The sequence below is a fragment of the Myxocyprinus asiaticus genome, chromosome 6 (assembly GCF_019703515.2).
Source record: "Myxocyprinus asiaticus isolate MX2 ecotype Aquarium Trade chromosome 6, UBuf_Myxa_2, whole genome shotgun sequence".
Lineage (NCBI taxonomy): Eukaryota > Metazoa > Chordata > Actinopteri > Cypriniformes > Catostomidae > Myxocyprinus > Myxocyprinus asiaticus.
The window spans coordinates 43,471,027-43,493,780 of NC_059349.1; the positions used below are offsets into that span (position 1 = coordinate 43,471,027).

The 22,754-nt window shown below is 38.7% G+C and overlaps 1 protein-coding gene across 1 annotated transcript in view; it reads right to left on the reverse strand.

The window, feature by feature from the left end:
- Positions 1 to 27: 27 nt before the first annotated feature.
- Positions 28 to 22,754, reverse strand: part of LOC127442384 (unconventional myosin-X-like) — an 84,240-nt gene continuing 61,513 nt past the window's right edge. Inside the window, exons 20-41 of the mRNA XM_051700371.1 lie at positions 20,278 to 20,402; positions 18,707 to 18,821; positions 18,113 to 18,219; positions 17,698 to 17,970; positions 17,461 to 17,500; positions 14,887 to 15,795; positions 13,070 to 13,190; positions 12,157 to 12,400; positions 11,920 to 12,015; positions 11,710 to 11,803; positions 11,542 to 11,597; positions 9,720 to 9,862; positions 9,219 to 9,410; positions 8,943 to 9,100; positions 8,723 to 8,846; positions 7,366 to 7,666; positions 5,184 to 5,391; positions 4,950 to 5,086; positions 4,746 to 4,863; positions 2,755 to 3,222; positions 2,202 to 2,393; positions 28 to 743 (exon numbers count right to left, since the gene is read on the reverse strand). Of these exons, the coding sequence (XP_051556331.1) occupies positions 642 to 743; positions 2,202 to 2,393; positions 2,755 to 3,222; positions 4,746 to 4,863; positions 4,950 to 5,086; positions 5,184 to 5,391; positions 7,366 to 7,666; positions 8,723 to 8,846; positions 8,943 to 9,100; positions 9,219 to 9,410; positions 9,720 to 9,862; positions 11,542 to 11,597; positions 11,710 to 11,803; positions 11,920 to 12,015; positions 12,157 to 12,400; positions 13,070 to 13,190; positions 14,887 to 15,795; positions 17,461 to 17,500; positions 17,698 to 17,970; positions 18,113 to 18,219; positions 18,707 to 18,821; positions 20,278 to 20,402 (4,323 nt within the window). The 3' untranslated portion in view covers positions 28 to 641. The remainder of the gene's footprint in view (positions 744 to 2,201; positions 2,394 to 2,754; positions 3,223 to 4,745; positions 4,864 to 4,949; positions 5,087 to 5,183; positions 5,392 to 7,365; positions 7,667 to 8,722; positions 8,847 to 8,942; positions 9,101 to 9,218; positions 9,411 to 9,719; positions 9,863 to 11,541; positions 11,598 to 11,709; positions 11,804 to 11,919; positions 12,016 to 12,156; positions 12,401 to 13,069; positions 13,191 to 14,886; positions 15,796 to 17,460; positions 17,501 to 17,697; positions 17,971 to 18,112; positions 18,220 to 18,706; positions 18,822 to 20,277; positions 20,403 to 22,754) is intronic.

A 22,754-nucleotide genomic window follows, 5' to 3' on the forward strand; every position in this document is an offset into this window, starting at 1 on the left:
AAAGATACAAAATGAGAAAGATGTTCCTGTTGTTTAAGTGTTTTATAAGCTTAAGAGTAAAAACAAAATAGGATCAGAGGGAGTTTTGGTTAAATCCAATAGTATCACAGTCCTGCAGTTACACAGAAAAGGTTTATAAAATATACAGCTCCTCAGAAATATATAACATACAATATAAACATTGCACATATTCACTGTTACATATAAAACAGACATACAGGGCACTCTTTGTGTGTGTTTGTATATGGGTGTGTATATTTGTGTGTTTAAAGGCACTGGATTTGAGTGCTGTTTATTTTTGGCTAGAATTCTGCCTGCAGAATTCCAAATAAATGTGTTTGGACTTTAAAATGATAATACAACATATCAGGAATATTAAAGCAACATAAGGGTCTGAGTGGACATACCTGTATGCATGGCACAGTGTCAAGCACAACAATCTCTCAAATGAATGTGTGCATGTCTGGACATGATGGTGTCTTTTGAAAGTGTCATGATATTGTCTTTGGTTAACACACATGATTCTTCTGCACTCAGCATTTAAGGGTCACTCATTTTTGTGATTTATCTGTCCTTCACATATAGAGTTTGTGTGTTTAACAAATATGCTGGTGGTGGGGTTAAAGGTCAGGGGTGAGAGATCACCAGTTGCTGCCATGGCTGCTGATGGATTGACAAGTGCTGAAGCGTTTTTTCACTATTAGACTGATGTAAGCCTTCATGAGCTTTGCAATGTCCATCACCTATACACACCAACAGACACACAGATAAAAAAGGGAGAAACATGATCAGTGTTCATTAAGTTACTCAAAAAAGCAATCCACTACAAATTACTCTAAAATTGTAATCAAATTACTTTGCTGATTACTTAAGTGAAAAAGAATCACATTACTAATTAAATTACTTTTAAGTTACTTTCTAAAACATTTTTCACCTAAATGTCAATATAAATGTAAATATTTCCCCCTCGTCTATTGTCACACGCCCTTCAGGTGTCACAGAAACTATGGCTCACGGAAGCGAAAGGGGCCGCCCGGGTTACTTTTGAAGTCTGATAAATTATGAAATACATAAAACTTTTGTTCTTTTTTACTAAAATTGATTTAATTACATTGCTGATGATTTACTAGATTTTTGACAAGTGCTACTGCATTAATTTGAGGTTACAGGCAGTACATAACTTTATATATTCAAGTTTTTAAACCAATACAACAATATTTTTAACTCAGCCAGCTCTGATTAAAAATGAATCAATCACCAGCGCGCATTTTCTCTAGACTGCATCAAAGCGCTAAAACTACAGTGACGGTCTACCTTTACAATTGTCATGCACAATCAATTTCATGAGCACAAATACTCAGTGTTGGAGGATGCCAGCACATCAGAGGCCCGCCGGTTTCTCCCCCTCAGGTGCTCCCCTCCATCCCCGCTCTATCTACAACCAGTACAGCCGAAATGCACTGTTCAAGCGAATGCTGCAGGAATCTTACGAGCTAATCAACCAATAATAAAGGTAATGTCCCCTCATCAGTCCTAGTGTTCCTTTCTGCTATGCTGTTTGTTGTGTGGACAGATGTGATGTAAATTCTGTCATTTGACACTACATTTTTTGCATTAATGCCTTTTTTTCTAGACAAAAAGTGTTTCCAAACTAGTTTAACAAAATTTGACATATCGACAAAGGATTTCTGTGCTAAAGTTAAATGGAAAGAATAATTATGACAAAACTTGTGAAATGTTATCGATACTTTACGTTTCCATTAGCTATATTGGTAAACATTTTTGCACCAAAAAAAAAAAGAAAAAAAAAGAAAGACAGTTATTGTTGCTTTTGTGCAGTCAAATGACTGGCATTAAACAAGAAAATTGAACCTGCCTTTGCCGTGGGTGGTTTCCACAACTGGAAACATGCATTATTATCATTCAGGGAGTCAAAGTGAGTCTTAGTTTTTTCTTTAGTATGGCTTTATGTTTTCTTAGTTTACGTAATGTGTGATATGTCTATCTCTGTTTCTTAGTCTACATAATGTGTAATATGTCTCTGTATGTGAAATGCACAAATTGTGCAGGATGAGTAACACGGCAAAGTTTAATAGTTAAGAGTTTTTTCAAATCACTAACCCTGAATATGAGCAATAATAATAGTGATGTTTGCCTTAGCAAGCACCATCTCCTCATATACTGTACACACTATTGCATACCATGTTGGTGTTGAAGAGCAGCTCACGTCCCTCCACACTGATCTTGTATATGCTGGGCTGCGGAGCACCAAAGGACAGAATAACCTCAAATGGGAACACTTCCAGGGGCCAAGCCTCCCCACGCTTGTAAACACACACCCCCTTACGACTCACACCCAGCCACAGCTCTCCTGGATACACACCATCTACACACTGACAAACACAGAGATTGCAATCAGCACTTCTACTGATTGACTGCTGGTTACTAGTATATTAGGAACTACAATATAATAATTGCATTGTCACAGGAACAAAAATATATTACAAATAATGTAAAATACAGTTTCATGGCTGGTAAAAATAATTAATGGCTGGAAAATTTTCTCAATTCACCTGCCATAAGAAGGTGTAGCAAAAAGTTAATTTGAGACCCTGTGTGTGTGTAAACATAGTGGGATTGGGGCTAGTTGTCACATGGGGAAGTTGCCACAAGGGCTATGTCTCAGTAATGATACGATTTGGAGCGCACCCCCCCCCACCCCCAATATGTGTGTGTGTGTGTGTGTATCCTCACCTCTACATCAAAGAGAGTAGAGCCATATCCCTGCCATTCTTTGATGAGGCTCATGTATTTGTTCATGGCCTGGTCCTGTTCCATACCCTGCAGTTTACGCCATTTCTCCATCAAACAACTCCTCAGCCCCGCCTTCTCATCTTGCAACCATGCCTCTATGGCTGCATGCCCCTCCCCTGAGCGCTGTCGTCCCAGTGTCCCTCGGAAGCTCCGCCTGAGCGTGCCCTCCAAGAAACTTCCCCTTTTCCTTTCTGTGGATGGAGTAGAACTGCTGTTGCCAGGTGCAAAGCACCGTGCGGACTGCTGGACTCGAGCAAGCAGGCGGGACATAGGGAACACCTGCTCCAACTCAGGCATGGCACTCTGGGTAGTGCAGTCTCCTAACAGATACTGCAGCCGAAGAGCAGCCAGGAACTGTAGAGTCTCTTCTGGGGCTGGATACTGACCTCTGATGACAGCTTCATGAGCCTGTGGAAGAGAAAAACATGGAAATTACATTTCAGGTGTTTTCAGGTGAGATATCACCTCTATGAAACCAGATTTAAGCTTGACAGTCCATAGGTTTATTAATAAAAAAACTCATTTTTAGAGGTCGATATATCTGTTTTACCGATTAATTGGTGCCGATATAGTTGCTTTTTGGAACTATCGGTTATCGGCAAAAAATTGACAGTAATAGTTGCAGATAGTTTTCATCTGTTGAATATATAGGCTAAATAAAAAAGCTTAATTTGGTGAATATTTCCAGAGAGTATTGTAATGGAGCCAATCACTGTTTAAGAACTAATTCCCAATTATTAATGCGAAATTATCTACTATTAATGAAAAATGATCTTCTGTTGATTAATTATTGCTCATAGTATTTATTAGCCCATATGACAATGTTTACTTTATAGCGATTCTATTGTAATACATTATGCAACATCATGCCAAGACATTGTAGATGCTAAACTGTGAACGGATTTGTGATATTCTGAACCATGGTGAAGCAATACATTTATGGCAAAAAATGGTAAACAAGAAGTGCCTTTTATCTTCTGTGTGCATTGTGTGATTTTGATGAAAATTCAGTTTGGTAATGGAGGCTGATCACATTGATGCGGCTATTATGGGTCACGGTCATAGCGCCACCAACTGGCAGCAGGAAGTATGGCATTTTTAACAGATTTTGAAATAGCCCTCTTGTGTTTACATAAATTGCTTCAAAATTCTTTAGAATAATGCTGATGTAAAACTGTAAAGGGATATTTGATATCTTAAATACTGTTGCCATGGCAATGCATTAATTGTTATTCCTTTCTTCCTATATTTGGGTGTTTTTGAGGCACCTGGCATGCTTAAAATTTCATGAAATTTTGCATACACACATCAGAGTCGTCGGCCATTAGGACTGGGCAAAAGTTCACACATGGGCGTGCAGGGGGGCTCTGTAGCGCCCCCTTTAATATGGGCCTGTAACGGGGTCTCTGTAGCACCCCCATTTTCACCTAGAGTCACCAAACTTGGTACATATATTGTTCTCATCAAGACGAACAACTTTTATACTTAGTCATTAGCTCACCCAACAGGAAGTTGGACATTTTGGATTTTTTGAATATTGCAGTCTCTGAACTTTTAAATACTCCTCCTAGGGGATTCATGAGACTGTCACCACATTTAGATATAATATTCCATATTTGGAATTACACAAATGTACAATTAGTGAATCTAGATCACTGTAAATATAACAGGCTCAGTTCATTAGCCTGGCACATGCTCGGAGTATGTGTAACCCTACAGACAACAGAACTGTGCACATACAGTAAGTGTAGTGAGCAGCGTGTGCAGACTATTTACTGAATTAAATTGCAGCCCTTGCGGTTTGATAATAGTGATTTTGATTTTATTTATATTAATCGTTCAGCCCTATATGTAAGTGTGGCTTAAGTGTCCAAATACTGTTTGGGGCCACTGTTTGTGTTTTTAGGACAGATACTGAACTGCAATCTGACCTGTTCGAACATGAATGCAAACTCCACACTTTCGCTGGAAACATTCTCAGGTTCTGAGAAGCAAAAAAGTTTAAAATAGAACTTCCATCCCTCTCCTTCCTGTTCTTTACTTGCCAACCTGTGAAAGAGAGAGACAAACAGATTAAAAACTACAGGATTTAGTTAAGCTAAGGCCTGGTGATGGTGGTTTGAGGTGAGACTCACTTCTCAAATTTGGCGAGGATATCGGCCACCACTGCCTTACTCTCTATGGCTCTGTCTGTGGTGTTGTTATGTTCAAACAGAGCGAACATGTTCCTACAATCTTCCATGGAGAGACCTTTCAGTAGCTTCTCAACAACCTGATGACCAGGGGACACAAATGCATAGGTTAACCTGAAACTGATTCTCACACTAGACGTGCGTGGGTGTGTTTATGTGTTTGGTTTTTGTTTGCACCTCTCCTGCAGTTGTATGCGAGTTAATGGTGATTTTGCAGGACCCTCCGCCATGGCAGTAGACTGTTGATGTCATTTCCTGTCTGCTGAGAATGGCCCGCAACTCCTCTTGTGAAGGAACATACTCACGTCCACGCACATGGCGCAAGGCGTCTTGGGAAAATGTAGCATACCGATCCATCTCTGTGCCAGGGTACAGCTCTCGTGTCCTGAGTGGTAATCCTCACTATTAATAATATTTCTTGCAAGACAGCACTTTATTGATATTCCACAAACATTCTGGTTAGGATTTGTTCTTAACTAATTCAGCTTGAACTGCTTAATGTACAGACTGCATTCAAACTTCATTTCAGCCTTATCTATTTTTGCCTTTTGCAAATTTTATAATTTTAAAGATATTTGAAGGTGCTGTAAGCAATGTTAGCTGTTCAGGAACTTTCATCAGACTTAGCCACTGATTTAGACACGCCCCCTTCCAAACCCCACCCTCCAAAGATACCCTTGTACTGTTAGGACCATCACCAAGCAGAAGGACAGCAGTGCGCTTCTCACAGTTGTCAAAAACAACAGTGGTAAAATAGCGCCCTCAACTGACAAATGTTATGAATCTGAATATGGTGTTAAACCTGATTGATCCGCTTCAACTACTTCCTTCCTCAGTCTTGTGCATTGTCTCTCTCTTTAAATATATGGTCTTGAACCCTCCTATTCTGATCAAGTAGGGCCGCTTTGCTGTTCGCTGTCATTTTTGACCAGACACAGTACAGGTGTACTTTTTATTTTTTTTTAAAGAAATGCCAACATTTCTTCTTCCCTTAAGTAAAAACAAGAATTGAATGCACTTCTTTTTGGGATTTTATGTTTTTTAGATCTTATTTACAAATACATTTCTCGATTTCACCATTCATTTGCATATGCAAATTAACACATTTTTGGAATTTGACTACAGTAAATAACCTAGTTGAAACATGATAAAAATATGAGAATGTGTCCTGTATTGAGAACAGACTGCTGGCATCTGGTGAAAAAAGAAATATAACATGAATTGAAAATCATGTTATGACAATAATAGCAAGTTTATGGCTGTGTTCTATACAGCCACCTACTGTGTAATAATTGTAAATTTTAGTCTATGCATTTAGATATACGTATATTTAGACATTTTCAAACTATTATTTGTCAACGTTTAGCGTTTGTTTTTATTATTTTGTAACTGTTTTGAAGTTTTTGCAATAACGTCACATTATGCTCAAACCTGACCTGGTGTTCCAAAGAGAAGACATAAAATAATAATTTTGTTGCCAATTTTTTATTTCAAACATACAAATGTAATAACTTAAAGTAAATAAATTATAATGTCAAGAAAATGAACAGTAATAAACAGAAATTAACAGCAATGGACTACAGAAGACTCAGACTTTGTTCTCTGTATTTGTGCTTGCATAAGTGTGTGTGTGTGTGTGTGTTTGCATTTGTGTCTGTTGTTTTCTGTGTTCTGCCTTCTGGCTGTGTTAGGCCCACCCATTTATTTCTATGTGCTGCACTGTGGGTGTGTTATCATCTCATTTATGTGTGTGTGTGTGCATGCATGTGTGTCCTGCATTGTGGCTGATTTATAGATTTTACTTGACAAAATGTAAAAAAATTGCTCCGTGTTATAGTATCACCAGTTCATTTTTGTGTATGTGTAAGTGTGTGTGTGTGTGTGTGTGGGGGGGGGGGGGTTATATAATTATGATTTTAACTCTGCATGTTGTAAAGTCTCACCCTGTCATTTCGGGGTTTTTTTTGCATTGTGGCTGATTTCTATATTGTATTTAACAAATAATAATACAAAAAAAATGCTCTGTTTTTAGTCTTTTCCTATTTTCATTTACTATGGTAAATGGTCGGTCAATTTTGACCACGAACAGCAAAGATGTTGCTTCGACCTATCAAATCAAGTCCAAAATTATTTTGTGTTCAAATGGCAAATGGAGGAAAAGTCACTAAGTCTTATACCACTCAGATAAACGAAACAATTTTTATTACATCTGAAAAATGTATTTCAGTCAAAAATGACCAAAGAGAATAGGACAGTTAAGGCAGTTTGACAGTGAAAAATACTCCAAGAACACACACACACACACACACACACACACACACACACACACACACACACATATTAATTTTCATACACTGACCTCTTCAGGTGGAATTTCAGGTACTTGAGGATGCTTCTAGAGGCTGGGCTAAACGTGCAGCACATGCAGGCCATGATTCTCCAGCCACTGATGTGGGCGGGTCCAGCTGGCTTTGGGGGGTGTGCTGTCTGCTTGATGAGCTGGCAGAAGAGTTCATCTCTAAGAGGTCGGAGGTCATGAACTGTCTGCAGGAGATTCTGGATGTGTGGTATGGGATTGGCCTCTCCCTCCAACTGATGAAGAACACTGAAGAGCTTCAGGGCTTCAGCCTGCAGTGTGCTGTAGCTTCTCCCTTTGTCAGCTAAAAAACACACACACAGAGTAAGTTTGAAGACTTGGGTATTTTCCATTAAGGGGTAATATTTTCCCCCTGTATTTGGTTTTGTGTGTGTGTGTGTGTGTGTGTGTGTGTGTGTGTGTGTGTGTGTGTGTGTGTTTTTCTTTTACTTTTTTTACCATATAAAAATATACCATGTGTCATAATTTTTTGTCAAATACTTAAATTTTTCAAACAGTACTTAAAACTGATAATTTCAACAATTCATTAACAACATTTTTAATCAGAATAATTAGATCTCATAATTTATGCAATTATATATAGTCCTAGAATACAATACTAAAATATATCAGATGTTACAAATAAAACAAACACATTTTAAAATTCGGGGATATTTGTCACATTATGCAGCATTTTTGCTCACACCCCTGTGAATTTCTTTTTTTCTTTTTTAATATACACTCACCGGCCACATTATTAGGTACACCTGTACATCTACTTATTCATGTGATTATCTAATTAGCCAATCATGTGGCAGCAGTGTAATGTATAAAATCATGCAGATACGGGTCAGGAGCTTCAGTTAATGTTCACATCAACCATCAGAATGGGGGAAAAAAACGTGATCTCAGTGATTTCGACCGTGGCATGATTTTTGGTGCCAGACAGGCTGATTTGAGTATTTCTGTAACTGCTGATCTCCTGCTAATAGTCCAGACTGGTCCAAGCTGACAGGAAGGTGACAGTAACCCAAATAAACATGCGTTACAACATATATATATATATATATATATATACGTATATTTTGGCTGTTAAGCCTTTTATCTTATAGGACAGTTATTGTTTTTAGATTTAGTATGTTAAGCCTTTTATCTTATAGGACAGTCAAAAGAGAGGGAAAGGAAAGTTGAGGGAGAGAGGGGAGAAGGGATTAAGACCCAGGCTGGATTCGAATCTGGGTCCTTGTGAACCAACGGCTCTCGTATGTCATGAGCACCACCCTCTGCGCCATTGCCCTGACGAGCCCATGTTAATATCGGACACTGGTGCAAGCTGTTTGTTTGTGTATGTGTTACTCACAGCTGTGCTGTGTGTCTCCATAGGGTAAGGGCAGCAGTGCAGTGTGCAGAGGGTGGTGTGTATAACGCAGTATTGGGTTCCTCTTATAGATTTGCTCCACCACCTCTGAATTCAGACAGTTCTCCTGAAAGCACACATTCACATAACATACAAGCCATGATTACAACAGCATATCCAGAGATTGTTACAAATTAAGAACATATGTGTATGTGTGTGTTACCTTGATGTCCTGTAAAAGTTGTTGCGTGTGTGTGTCCATGAGTGGTTTGCTGTCGATGACGGTCTGCACCGCGCTGGCCCACCGGCTAGCCTCAGTCTGCAGCTTAGAGTACAGCCTGTATGAATGCTTACGACCAAACACGCTTACATTCCAGTAGCCTAGACACACACAAAACACATACAGGACAGAGATTAAGAAAGATTTTCTCATGTGTAATGCAATGTTTTTTTGGTATACTTTTCACTGAGTATATGTTTGCTGGTTGTGTATACTAACCAGTCTCCTTGAAGACCCTCTCGTCAGGAACAAGCACAGAGCAGAGGCTGTTAAGCACTAAAGAACCCAATTTCAGGGCATTTCTCTCTGAGCTTTTATAATAATCCACAGAATTATGAGTCAGCACAAACCAACGCTTCTTCAGTTTAAGATTGCCAGGACTGCTGCCCCGAATCTCTTTATACAGCCAACCTGAAAACCACAAAAAGTAAGAACGAGAGTTGACATATTTTCATATCTAAAAACACAGTTTGAAGAGATGTGCTGTTTATGTTGACTGTGGTGTCAATATAAGAGTGACCTTTTTATTCAGAAATGACACTTTCCATTAATTTGCCCACCTGGATTTGAATACATGTTTGTATGAATGTTTGTGAAGGCTTTTGTAACTCCAGTAGTAAATGCCAGAACTTTACCTGACTGTATAAATAATCTTCAGACAAACCATGAACAAATGGATTCTGAGCATGCCTTTTGACTTGTGAGCAGGTAACATCTTACCCCTAATAATGAACTCTTGTCCCTGTACGCGTGTGTCTCCTTTAGTGCGCTGCAGCAGTGTAATCCAGTGATGCATTTCTTCTGCTGATTCAGCCATGCAATGTAGCACCCGATGAGCTGTAATTATCACAAAGGAGTTTGGCCTGCAGAGAGAGAGAGAGTGAAAACATTTTGTAATCTGTACACAACAAGGCAATTAGTAAATTTTTTTTTTCTATGGTCCCCATTCTTGGGTAATAATTACGAATGAGTGCGCCAATCCACTAATCACCCTTTTTACATTTTTGCATTTAAAAGTCATAATTAAGATGCTCTATTGTACATCATCCTGCTTACTCCCTTAATAATTTCGAGCTAGCTCATCTCTTTGGAATTGAAAGCAGATGTGCCATCAGGAAAATGTAAAAATAACTCACAGTACTGTGCAAAAGTCTTAGGCAGTTGTATAGTGAGGATGTTTTTAAAAATAATGCCATGAAAATTATTATCAATTAACTTAAGTGCAGTAAGCAATTAAAAAAACAAAATCAATATTTGGTGTGACCAGCCTATGTCTTTAAAACAGCACCAATTCTGATAGATACACTTGGGCACAGTTTTAGGTTGTTGGCAGATAGGATGTTCCAAGCTTCTTGGAGAATTTGCCACAGTTCTATGTATTTAGGTTGCCTCAATTGCTTCTGTCTCTTTGTGTAATCCCAGACTGACTCAATAGCAGCATTTCCACTATCGGGCCAAATGAGGGCATGCTAGTGTATGCCAGGACCAGTTGTGTTCCCACTGTCACTTCCGGGGCTTCATCGTGCCTCCTCGGGGCTTGCCTTTGGCCCACCGATTACCCTTGGACCAAACAAGCCCATCCGAGGATTGAGACAGGTTCAAAGTCCAAGGTGGAGTTTCGCCGAAATTACCAGGTTGTGTTTCCAGTGCACAACGGTAAAGGTTTGGGAAAACTCCCAATGAAAAAAGCGGTGCCCATAGAAATTACTTTCCATGGTTCGGTGAACATTCATAGATGGTGTACTGGGACATCGTCCTGCTGTTAGTGGAGAGACCACTCTGGACACCATGGCAGTTACAGTCAGTAAGTTGTCAATGCTTACTTATATTGCTGTTTACAATATAAACTCAATATTCTAGATAACTAGATAACATGATTCCTCAGCTTGAGCTTCCTTCTTGCTTGTGAAATGGGCGGTTGTGTGACGTTGGTACCGCAGGGTTTTTGGGCAACGCTGCGGATTAATTGGGCCGATGGTGGGAATGCAGATCGATTTTGGTATTGCGGGTCAAGGTCTGAAGCTACTGGCCCCGGCTGGCCAGTTGTTAGCCCTGGCTTGCACTGACCCGACAGTGGAAAAGCGGCTAATGATGTTGAGATCTGGGCTCTGTTGCGGCCAAACCATCTGTTGCAGGGCTTCTATTCTATTCTATTTGCAAAAGGAATGTTTGTTAATTTAAAAACTGATATTTCCTCTTGACACACTAAAGCAGAAGATAAAAAATAACCATCTTAAGACAAATGTTTTTGTGTAACATCTAATGTGCACAAGACTTTTGCACAGAATTGTATACTCCCTTGGTGTTTGTGATTATACAAAGAAAGACCTTGAGTATTTATGCCCAGCAAAGTAGAAAATCAAGCCCTGAGTAATGCTTCCTTTGTTTGTTCATAAAAAAAATGTGCCAAAGCTTTTTTCTGCAGATACAACATGCAATGCAAAAAAGAGAGAGGGAGAGAGAAAAAGACAAAGAGAGAAAGAAAGGAATTAAAACAGAGAGAGAAAACATTGTGTGTGTTTTTATCTGTAAGAGTGCTTACTTTTCTGGGTTGTCAGATGCACATACAGAATCAATCATCCCCACGTCCATCGTGCCCTAAGAAAAACACACACTCACGTTGCCTCATGTTCTTATGGATAACACTCTTACTAATTGTCTGAAAATGTGTCAATAACTGTCTATGTACAGGTGTATGTATAATACTCACCACAGCATTCTGAGGATTTGCTTGTTCATCATTCATCTCTCGTATTTCCTGTTCTGTTGATGTGTGCACCTGACTCAACACACTGAACCAATGACTGCAGATCACACAAAGACAGCCAAACAGTTTTATACATCATTGATCAACTAAAAATCGAAAGGCCTGTAGCAAGCAGAGATAAAAATGCATGGTGAGACACATAATCACACTTACCTGGCATCTTCTGCGGTTTCTGCAATGAGGTGGTATGTTCTCCCGGGCATTACAATGTCAATTCCATTCTCCTTTCCTGTTACATCAATAATCTCTCTAATAGAACCACAGGAAAAGAGAGACAGAGAGAGAGAGAGAGAGAGGGAAATTGAGGCATTCATATTGTAAAAATGTAATCTATCTATCTAGTATCTATCTGACTTGTGACAGACTGAACCAGAAACCTTGAGATCTTACTTGGCTTCGTGCATGTCCAGCATGCCTTTCATCCGCTCCTCTGTATCGTTCTCGTAGTAGATGAGTTTGCTCTGTCGTAGGACAAACCAGCGGCGTCTCCAGTTGCGACGAGAGAGAGTGGAGGACCCTCCACCCTTTTTGAGCAGCCAGCCCTGTTTGAGAGCCTCCTGTCTGCTGCGGAACCACAGAAAGGTTTCATCCTTCAGCACACACCAGCGACGCTTCCACGAGTTCAACAGTCCACCTGCAACACACATGAAATAATGAGAAAGATTTTAAGATATGTTTTGGCTTTAGGCTTTGAGTAAATGGAATGCAGCAATGGCATGTTATTATGACATTCAAAAATTGTCGTCTTTTCTATCAGCTATGCATGAGAAACAGCACAGACTGTAATGCTGCTTCTGTACCTTTGCAGTGTAAAAGTGGCTGTAGATGGCTACATTGATGTTAGAAAAGGTCCAATCACAATTCACTATGCATATAAATGCAATAAAGCTTCAGTATGCAAATATTACAATTACAATTTTGTGGTTGGTTAGACTTTGAATGGCAAACTACAAATGTAAGTCAATGAGAGATTTAATCTTAAATATATTTGGTATATTAAATTAATAAATATTTTTAAAAAGTATTATAAAGTATTAAATGTATAATGTTTATTAAAACCCTTATGTTGTTCCAATCCCATATGCTCCATGGAATAAAAAAGGTAATGTTAGGCAGAATGTTAGCCTTAGTCAAAAGAAACATTTTGTCTTACCTCTTTTTGAGTTCAACAGAAAAAAGAAAATCATATGAGTTTGGAACAACTCAAGGGTGTGACAGAATTTTCATTTTTGAGTGAACTATCCTTTAAAACAAAAAAAGAGGAAAGGTGTTGAGAGAGAGGAGTGGGAAGGATTTTTTTAACCTTTAATATAAAGGAAACTGTGGAAGTAGGGGAGAGTGACACAGCTATAAACAGAATCCCGCCGGTAAGATGATTCATCGTCTGTGTCAACCCTATCAAAGTCATCTTCACTGTCCTCAAACTGAAAGAAAGAAATACACAGGAATATACAATCAGCAAACACTGGTATAATGCATGAGTTGGTGTATATGCAAGACTCCTGTGTAAAATCTCTGAATAAATGGTCTGCACTTATATAGTGCCTTTTTTAACCTTAGCAGTTCTACAAAGCACTTTACACTGTGTCTCATTCACCCATTCACACACACCAATGACAGCAGAGCTGCCATGCAAGGCAGCCAGCTTGCCATTGGGAGCAACTTGGGGTTCAGTGTCTTGCCCAAGGACACTTTGGCATGTGGAGTCATGTGGACTGGGAATCAAACCACTAACCTTGCAATTGGTGGACAACCTGCTCTACCACCTGAGCCACAGCCGCCCTTGTGTATAATTGCGTATAATATTATACACAAGAATACTCTTGTGTATAATATTAATACTCATGTAAGACCAGTCAGTTGACCAGAATTTTAGCCAGTAACCACACATGTGTACCAAGCCAAGTAGACTTACTACTTATAAATATAGCCTTGTAAGTCTGTTTAATGATGCAAAGAACATTTCCTGACATTTACCCTTTATTTTGATCCTTGTATTCTGTTCTGTGTGGTATTTGTCGCCATCATATTCATTAAAGGGACAGTTCACCAAAAAATGAAAATTGTTTAATTCTTTACTCACCCTCATGTTGTTCCAAACTGTATGTCATTCTTTCTTTCTTTCTTTCTTTCATGGAAAACAAAATGAGGTGTTATGCCTCAGTCATCATTCACTTTCATTGTATGGAAAAAAAATATGCAATGAAAGTGAATGGTGACTGAGTCTAACATTCTGCCTAACATCTCCTTTTGTGTTCCACGAAAGGAAGAATATCATACAGGTATAAAACAACCAGAGGTTGAATAAATGATGACAATCCCTTTAACACCTCTTCCTTTTGATGCTGATTGCAATATTGTTCATTCTTAAAGGAATATTTTTCCCAAAAATCTAAATTCTCTCATCATTTACTCACCCTCATGCCATCCCAGATGTGTATGACTTTCTTTCTTCTGCAGAACACAAACAAACAAAGATTTTTAGAATATCTCAGCTCTGTAATTCCATTCAATGCAGGTGAATTGGGTCCAACACTTTCAAGCTCCAAAAAGTACAAAAGGCAGCATAAAAATAATCCATAAGACTCCAGTGGTTTAATCCATGTCTTCTGAAGCAATCCAATCAATTTTGGGTGAGAACAGACCAAAATGTAACACATTTTTTACTGTACATCTTGCCATTGCAGTCTCTAGGAACAATCATGATTTCAAGCTTGATTACACTTCCAAATGCTTGACGCATGCGCAGAGCGCTAGATGGCGCTAGAAAGTTTTATAGAGCTTGAAATCATGATCACCAAGGAGACTGCAGATGTTAAAATTTATAGTGTAAATTGAGGTACATTTTGGTCTATTCTCACCCAAGTCCGATTGGATCGCTTGAGAACACTGAAGTCGTATGGATTACTTTTATGCTGCCTTTATGTGCTTTTTGAAGCTTAAAAATTTTAGACCCCCATTCACTTGAATTGTATGGACCTACAGAGCTGAGATATTCTTCTAAAAATCTTTGTGTTCTGCAGAAGAAAGAAAGTCATAAATATTTGGGATGGAATGAGGGTGAGTAAATGATGAGAGAATTTTCATTTTTGGGTTAAAGAGCATGCTTGAGATACTCACTGAAGACTGTTGCCCCTCTGAGCTGAAGCGATACGCCCCTGAGCTGACACTGGTGCTGGTTGCAAAGGAGCTGCGGTGGTCACGTGACCAGTGGTCGTTGTGGGGTGGGAGGCTGGGAGGTTGCATGTTAATGCCACCCTCATCATAATCATCTGCATCATAATCAGAGTCTTCATCCGGTGGGATTAGCTCCACCTCCTCCTCCTGAACCACATGAGAGTAGGCGGAGCTGCTGCTGGAGGATGGACCGTGATAGGCTGAGGGTATGATGGTGGGCGGAACTGGTGGTGGAGGCATACGATCATTAGCATAAGGATCTTCTTCCGAGGAATCATCACTGGTGCGTATTCCACTGGTACGCTGCCCATCGGAGTGGCCGTGCTCGCTGGGGTTTGGCGAGTCTTTAAATCCATCTTCCTCCACCCCGAGGCCTTCATCCACTTCCTCTTCATCCTCACCTCTTTCTGCCCCCCGCTGTGAGCCACCGGACCCCCCCAGTGAGCTCTCGATGTTACGTACGCATTCATCGATCTCATCGAAGTTGAGTGAGGTAAGGAACTGTTGCGCAGCCTTGCAGGCCTCCTCTTCCAGCCTGCGCAGCTCCTGATCACGGAGCCACTGCAGACGCTGCATCGACTGCTCAGTCAGACTCTGCTCCTGAGCCTCCTTCTGCCTTCGCAGATCTTCAATCTCACGCTCCAAACGCAAGATTTCCTCCACTTGTGACGCTTGGTTTGCCTCGCTCACAAACACCTTGTCAAACACCTGCTCCGCCAGTGACCGCTCTGGTACAAGGCCACACTCAGGTGGGACAGTGTCAGGTGAAATACTGTCTGGTGTGGTACTCTCAGGTAAGACATTTTGAATCTCCTCCTTTTGAATCTCTTCCAATAATCGAGCCTCCTCTGCCTGCATAGAGGACAGTAAAGTCTGCATTACTCAACATGCAACAGAAACAGAAGGTCATTTGAATACACTGTAAGTGGAAATGTGCGGTTGTTACATTTAGGAGCTATATCTGACCACTGCAGTAAAATATCTTTATTATTAGTGTAACCTAATGCAATCAGGTTGATTTAGACAATATTAAATATTATTCTAGACTTGAATAAAAACAAGTTAGTTTAGATTGTACCACTTAACCCTTTAAACTCTAAAGGTGTTTTTAAAGATTTACTTTTTCAGTGGCATTCCCAAAATTAAAGGCTTATAACTCGATAAAAAAAAAACAAAAAAAAAAAAACAAGGAGGGTCAAGTGTTTGGTATCATGGTAAAGAAAACTTTTCAAATGTTTTAATGATATAGATTATGATACATTATGTGACTTTCAGCCTAAGAAACTGCTGAAAAATAAAAAAAAATAAAACATTTAGCCATATTTTTTTTCTTATTTGACATTATATATCTCTGGGTGTAAATAAGGCAGCTTTTGTTTTGTTCCCAATCATGTCAACTGTATCTGAGAGAAATTTTGTGTTGATATGACAAAGCAATCAAAAGTTATAGCATTACAAAAAAAAATTATCATAGTGTCCAAAAACACCTTCATGGGTCCAAAAGCCTCTCCAAACAAATAAAACATAATAATTGTACTTAAGAACTAATTACACATGCAAAAGCAACAATGACTAAAGGTATGCATAGCATGAAGACATGATTTTAGAAATGAGATTTCACAAAATGAGTGCCTTTTCACTCAATTAGTCTGCATCATTGAATTTGTGTCATTTACTTGGCCCCATCTCCTGGTGGCCATGTGTAACATTGTGCTTCGTGTGGATTATCTAATGATCTATGCTTCCGATTACCTTTTATGTGGGCTTGTTTGAAAAATAATCACCTCCTCTAAGTAATACTATGTGATATTTTACGTTCCATTAATTTTTTGTGAAGTTATCAGCAAAAACGCGGCATACAAGCAACACCAACATAACTGTCAAAGACATATACTTTGCTAATACTCGCTATATTTTTGTCTGTGAGTAAAACAAATAGGCTGTTTGTATTCTACTCTTTGAGACCTTTCCAACAACCTATGACACATGGCTATCTGATGAGTTTGATGTTTTTACTGACTGCAATATTTACAGTGCAAATGTTTTTTTTTTTTTTATAAATTATTAAAACGGAACACTTCTGATTTGTCTGCAAATTTCAAAGCACTTAATCAGTTTTGGTAATAATGTCTGCATGCATTGGAAAGCAGAGCTTCTAAGCTTTCAAACAATACATGTTTTGTATTGGTCAAGACTGTAGTTATTAATGTTTTGATTATTTTTTTTCTTGTGGCCCCGCCGGCAAGCTTAAAGCGTTAAATCACATTTTTCAGGTTACCTTCCAAACCATTTATAGCATAGACCGTGTTTGAGTGCTCCCTTTATGAGTGATTTTTGAATCAGATCCTCACATCTAATATTTTCTGCCACCTGAGGTTTCATATCAAATGAGAATTTAATAAACGGGAAATAAAGGTTTTATATCTATAGACCTTTTAAATTGTAATGTAATTAGCTAGCCTATAAATATTGGTGTTAAAATGTTTTGGTTATGGATTTGAAAAACATTTCACTTACCGCTCGTGCTAGGAGCTCCAACTCCAGCTGCTGTCTTTCTCTGACAATCAAGACAACATTACAAGAATATTAGAAACTTAGAAATAAACATGAATAACACAAACGTTGGTATAAAATAATAAAGAATAATTAACATTTTGTCAAATTTCTTATATTAAATATTGAATATACGTATATTATACTTATTCTGCTACATGTAACATATGGATTATACTAAGACATGCATGTTGGGCCCACCTCTCTAGCGCCTCCTGTTCTGCTCTTCGTCTCTTCTCCTCTTCTTCTCTCCTTCTCTTCTCCTCTTCTTCTCTCCTCCTCTTCTCTTCTTCTTCTCTCCTCCTCTTCTCCTCCAGAAGGTGAGTGCAAAGCCGTCGTGCCCTTTGACCTCTGAGTCTCTTCTGTAAGGTGATGGTGGCCCAGCGCATCATCAGGAAGCGTCGCCGCCAATAAAATGATCGGTAGCTTTTCTGAATTATCACAATGCACTGCAACAGTCGTCTGTATTGCCTCCTACAAGAGTGAGAGATAGAGAGAGTGGGAATGAATGAATTGGAGAATAATATATGAGTGTTGGCACCAAGTGGAAGTGAGTGTGCATGTGCATGCATATGCATGTGCATGTTTAAGTGTGTGTGTGTGTGTGTGTGTTTACCGTGCTCTGTAGCCAAGTATATAAGCTTGGATAATAGATGCTGCTTTGAGCACTTCCTTCTCTCTCTGTTTCTCTAACCGCAGCTCCAAACTCTCCTTCAAGAACACCTACAAAAGCAACCAATCAAATGCCAAACTAAACACCAGATCCACCAGTCATGACTGATCTAGACTGTAAAACAAATTAATAGATATGTTAATGAATTTTAGATCCAAAAATCTGTCAGATTGATTCCATAGCTTCACTTGCACAAAACTTTCCAGAAAAAGTTTTATAAAAATAAGGGTTCCCTTTAAATACAAATCAAAACAATACACCCTACATTATTTCCTGCTGAATATTCAGTTTCACTGGGAAATACATAACATTACAAATGCCATTCATGACATCTTTTACACATACACACACTCATGTGATTTCAGCAACTATGTGCATACTCTCCTTTATTACAACATGCAAACACACACACACAAAAAAAAGCATTTTCCCAACACTGGATTGAGGTAATGTTCAGTTTTAAACAGGGCTCTGAAAATGAAAAGTTTATTTCAATAGATTTCAAAATGAACATCATGAGAATATGATGTTGCTTACTTTGGTCTTTCCCAGCTGCCATTCAGCACTGTTGTTGTCATAGAGCTGCAGCAGGAGTTGACACCGCCCCTTGAGGTCATCTGACAAAGCCACGTCTCTCATCAGCACATAGTACCTGTCAAACAAAAAATTAATATTTAATATTCATTGTTCCAATATTCAAACAATATTAAACTTTCCAAACATTCAAAATAATGACAAACATATTTGGTAAATAATAAAAAACTGGAAATTCACAATAAGGGCGCCTTCGAGTTTAGAGAATACTGTGAAATTTTGGCTGCTATGCTCTCTGACGATGGCAGACAAGCGAGTCCAGTTGTGCTTTCGGAAATCCAATTCACTATAATCCCACTTGTTTTCAAACTGTTCCGGCTTTCTACACTCTCAAAATGGATCGTATGCATTCCTATCTGTTAAACACGCTTTCTCTAGTGTGTAAACAAAGAAAGACCCAAAATGTATAAATCCATTCCAAACTTATGTTTTCAGTCATGTAAACCCGTTTACTCTGCAGTTTATAAACCAAAAAATGCTTGTCACAAACCCTAAAGGCCCCGATATACTTCTGATGAAATCGAAGAACGAATGGGTGTGAGGTCATTTAGAACAAAATCTGGTCAAAAAGAAAGTGTTTTTGCATTAGTTTCGGTGGTTCGTAACAGCTCATCTGGATGAACTTTTAGGAAAATATCTTGCCAGCTGCTAAACACCTTACTGCCATTGTTTCACATCATCAGTAGGTGTGACCTGGAGCTCCACCTACCTTGAGGCTGACAGCTCATTTTGTTTATGTTTTCAGTCAATTAAAATCAGTCAACATGAACACACCGGCGTGCAGAGTTATTAGCGAGCTGGTGCAAATTTACCTACATCTATACTATCGTTTCCTTAGAGACATTTTGCAAGAACATGTTATGCAAATTTTTGTTTTGTTTAATTGGTCTACAAAAGGATTCAAATCTACTCAAATACTCTCAAGTGCCCATTCACTCATGTGCCATCTGCAGCGAAAGCAATTCACACATCTACCCATAGTAAGATATCTTAACACTCTTTTATACATACATCTTTGCAGTAGTATCAGTGTCATCATAAATTACAATAACAGAGTGTAAACAGTGCATATTATGGCCGGGTTTAGAGTGTTAGTGCATTAACATCATGAATTCAGAATGTAAACAAGAAATATTAAACATTTTCTACGACATACGTATTACTTTAAATCATCATTGAGTGGTTAAAACAGCTTCTTTTACTGACCTCATGTGAATTCTGCTCATAGAATGAGGCATAAGTCATTGATAACACATTTTTAAGGTTTTACATGTAGCGTCCTCATATTTAAATGTCCTCTAAACACCTCTCACAGCGGTGTGGTGGGTGTCTGAATGTTCACAAACAGTATACTGTTGCTCGGCTGTTTTGAACTTATTTTTATCCCTGAAGGAATAACGCAGAAGAAGTTCTCTAAGTATATCGGGGCCTTAATAAAGCAACTTAAAGGTTTGAGAATAATCAGATTTTGCAGCACTATGTTCATAATGTTTCAGGTGAAATTCTGGCCAAACCTGAAGCAGAAATCCTTGAATGTTCTCCGAACTGGAAACCCAGAGCGCCTGATCTTAACAGTCTCCAACATCCCAGAATATCTCAGCTGGTTGAGGACAACAGACTGCTCAAAATGATTTGGCATCTGCGAGAGAAAGGAACAGAGAAAAATACATTCTGAATCACCACTAAAAAATTCTCAGGACAGTAAAAAGTCTCTTAATTGCTCTGTTTAAAAAGTTTAAATTACAAAGTTAGAGGTCCTAAATCTAAATTAGCTGAATTAAATCAGGTTTTCAAATATAGATTTGTTGGATTTGAGTGGTTTCATTCTTCAAAAACACTAAGTGGGCCATAATCACCCCCTCTCCCCGTGACCTCGGACCCTGTGTGGGGGTGAGGTCGGAAACGGGGCGCTGTGATACCCGCTTCTAAATGTCATCTCTGTGGATGGAGCGATGAACTAGAAGGATTGAGGAATGAAAGTGAGATGAAGAGATGAGTGGTGAATGAGCTCCGTGAGAGTGAGGTCAATTACAACACACTCACTCTCTCTCTCTTTCTCACACACACACACACACACACACACACACACACACACACACACACACACACACACACACACACACACGTTGGTGCGGCTATCCTTATGGAGGACTCTCCACAGACATAATGATTTTTATACTGTACAAACTATAGATTCTATCCCCTAACCCTAACCCTATCCCTAAACCTAACCCTCACAAAAAACTTTCTGCATTTTTACATTTTCCAAAAAACATTATTTAGTGTTTAAGCGATTTGAATTATGGGGACACTAGAAATGTCCTCATAAACCACATTTATTGCATAATACCCTTGTAATTACCAGTTTGTAACCTGAAAAAAGTCCTCGTAAACCACCCAAACCCGCCCGCACACACACGCACACAAACAATCATTCATTATTGTTAGAGGCGAATTAACATACTGATACATGCAGCACAAGTCACAGCAGACAGGATCAATGTCATTGTGTGTGACTGTGTGTGTGAGTGTATTTCATGGGGGGAGGGCAGTAAATTCAGGAGTTAATGTCCAAAATAAAGTCTCTCTCTAATTCGTTCCCTTTAAACTCTTAAAAACATCTCAGATAACCTAGAATACACACAAATAGCTTAAGTGCAACTTCATGACAACTGTAAATAAACATATTTTAGCTGGAAAACAATATGGCATCCTGTGTGAAACATTACTGATGTGTTTGTAATTTTTAACCCATTATAACTATAACTAACAAACTATCAGAAGCCATTCTCGCAATTTCAAAAAAATCAAAACATCACTCCACATACTCAATTTAAAATAAATAAATAAATAAATAATAATAATAATAATAAACATTTCGGAACACTGCAGTTACCATAATCAAAAAGCAAAACATGTTCATTCGATACAGATGTAAATCCCAACAGGTAAAGACATATCTGACCCCCCAGCCCTCCCCCACACCTTCTCAAAGACGACGGTTTGAGTCACATCGCAAAAAGCAGCAGTCAAACAGAAATGCATACATCTGGAAAAACTCTCAGCATCAGTCTAAACATCACTGTATCAGATCTGTTCTTCTAAAGAGAAAATGTATCTGGCAGAAACTCTTTCTTTCCCAAAACACACACACACACACACACACACAATAACACTCCTGGTTCTTAGTTTAGTTTAGCTTAGTTTAGTAATATTTAATCTCTTACTGAACAGAAATGTGTCCTTTCTCATCCTGTGAACATCAGCAACTCCCAGTTCAGCCAGTGATCAACTGGTCAGCTCACACACACATACACACCCCAACCTCTCCAGTCTCATTCAGATACAGCTGGTTGCCATGGCACTCAGAGCCATGCTGGGCTAATTTGTGCACAATGGGGGAGGGAGGTGTTGCAAAGAGGTGCATTATGGGTAAAAAAGGGTAGAAGCCACACTAGCTGTTTACATTCAAATGAAGTAGGGAAAAGAGAGAGAGAGGAGGACGTTGAGACAGAGGCACATTCTTCACTTTGTTTTAATTTAAAGATTAACAAGAGTAAAAGACCTTGAGAAAAAGGGCGATTCACCAAAAAGGGCTAAATAGTTGATCAGCTTGTGATGTGCGAATGGCTTGCACGCGCAGCACGAGTCTCGGCACAGCCACAAGTAGTTGTGTGTGTATATCTTTCCAATAAGATATTCTTAATGTTCAATGTCTTGTTGATGGTTTATATTTTTTGTATAATTTTTGTATCATTTTTTTATTTTTTATAATCTATTATTTTTATAACTCTTTTTGATATTTGTATTAATGCTTTAGCAATATTTTATGTAAAACAATCATGCCAATAAAGTACTTTGAAATGTAAAAATAGATTAATTAGCTAATACATTTTCTTTCTTTTCCTAAAGAAAGTTATTTTTACATTTATTCATTTAGCAGACGTTTTATCCAAAGCGACTTACAAAATGAGTAAGGATACATCATAAG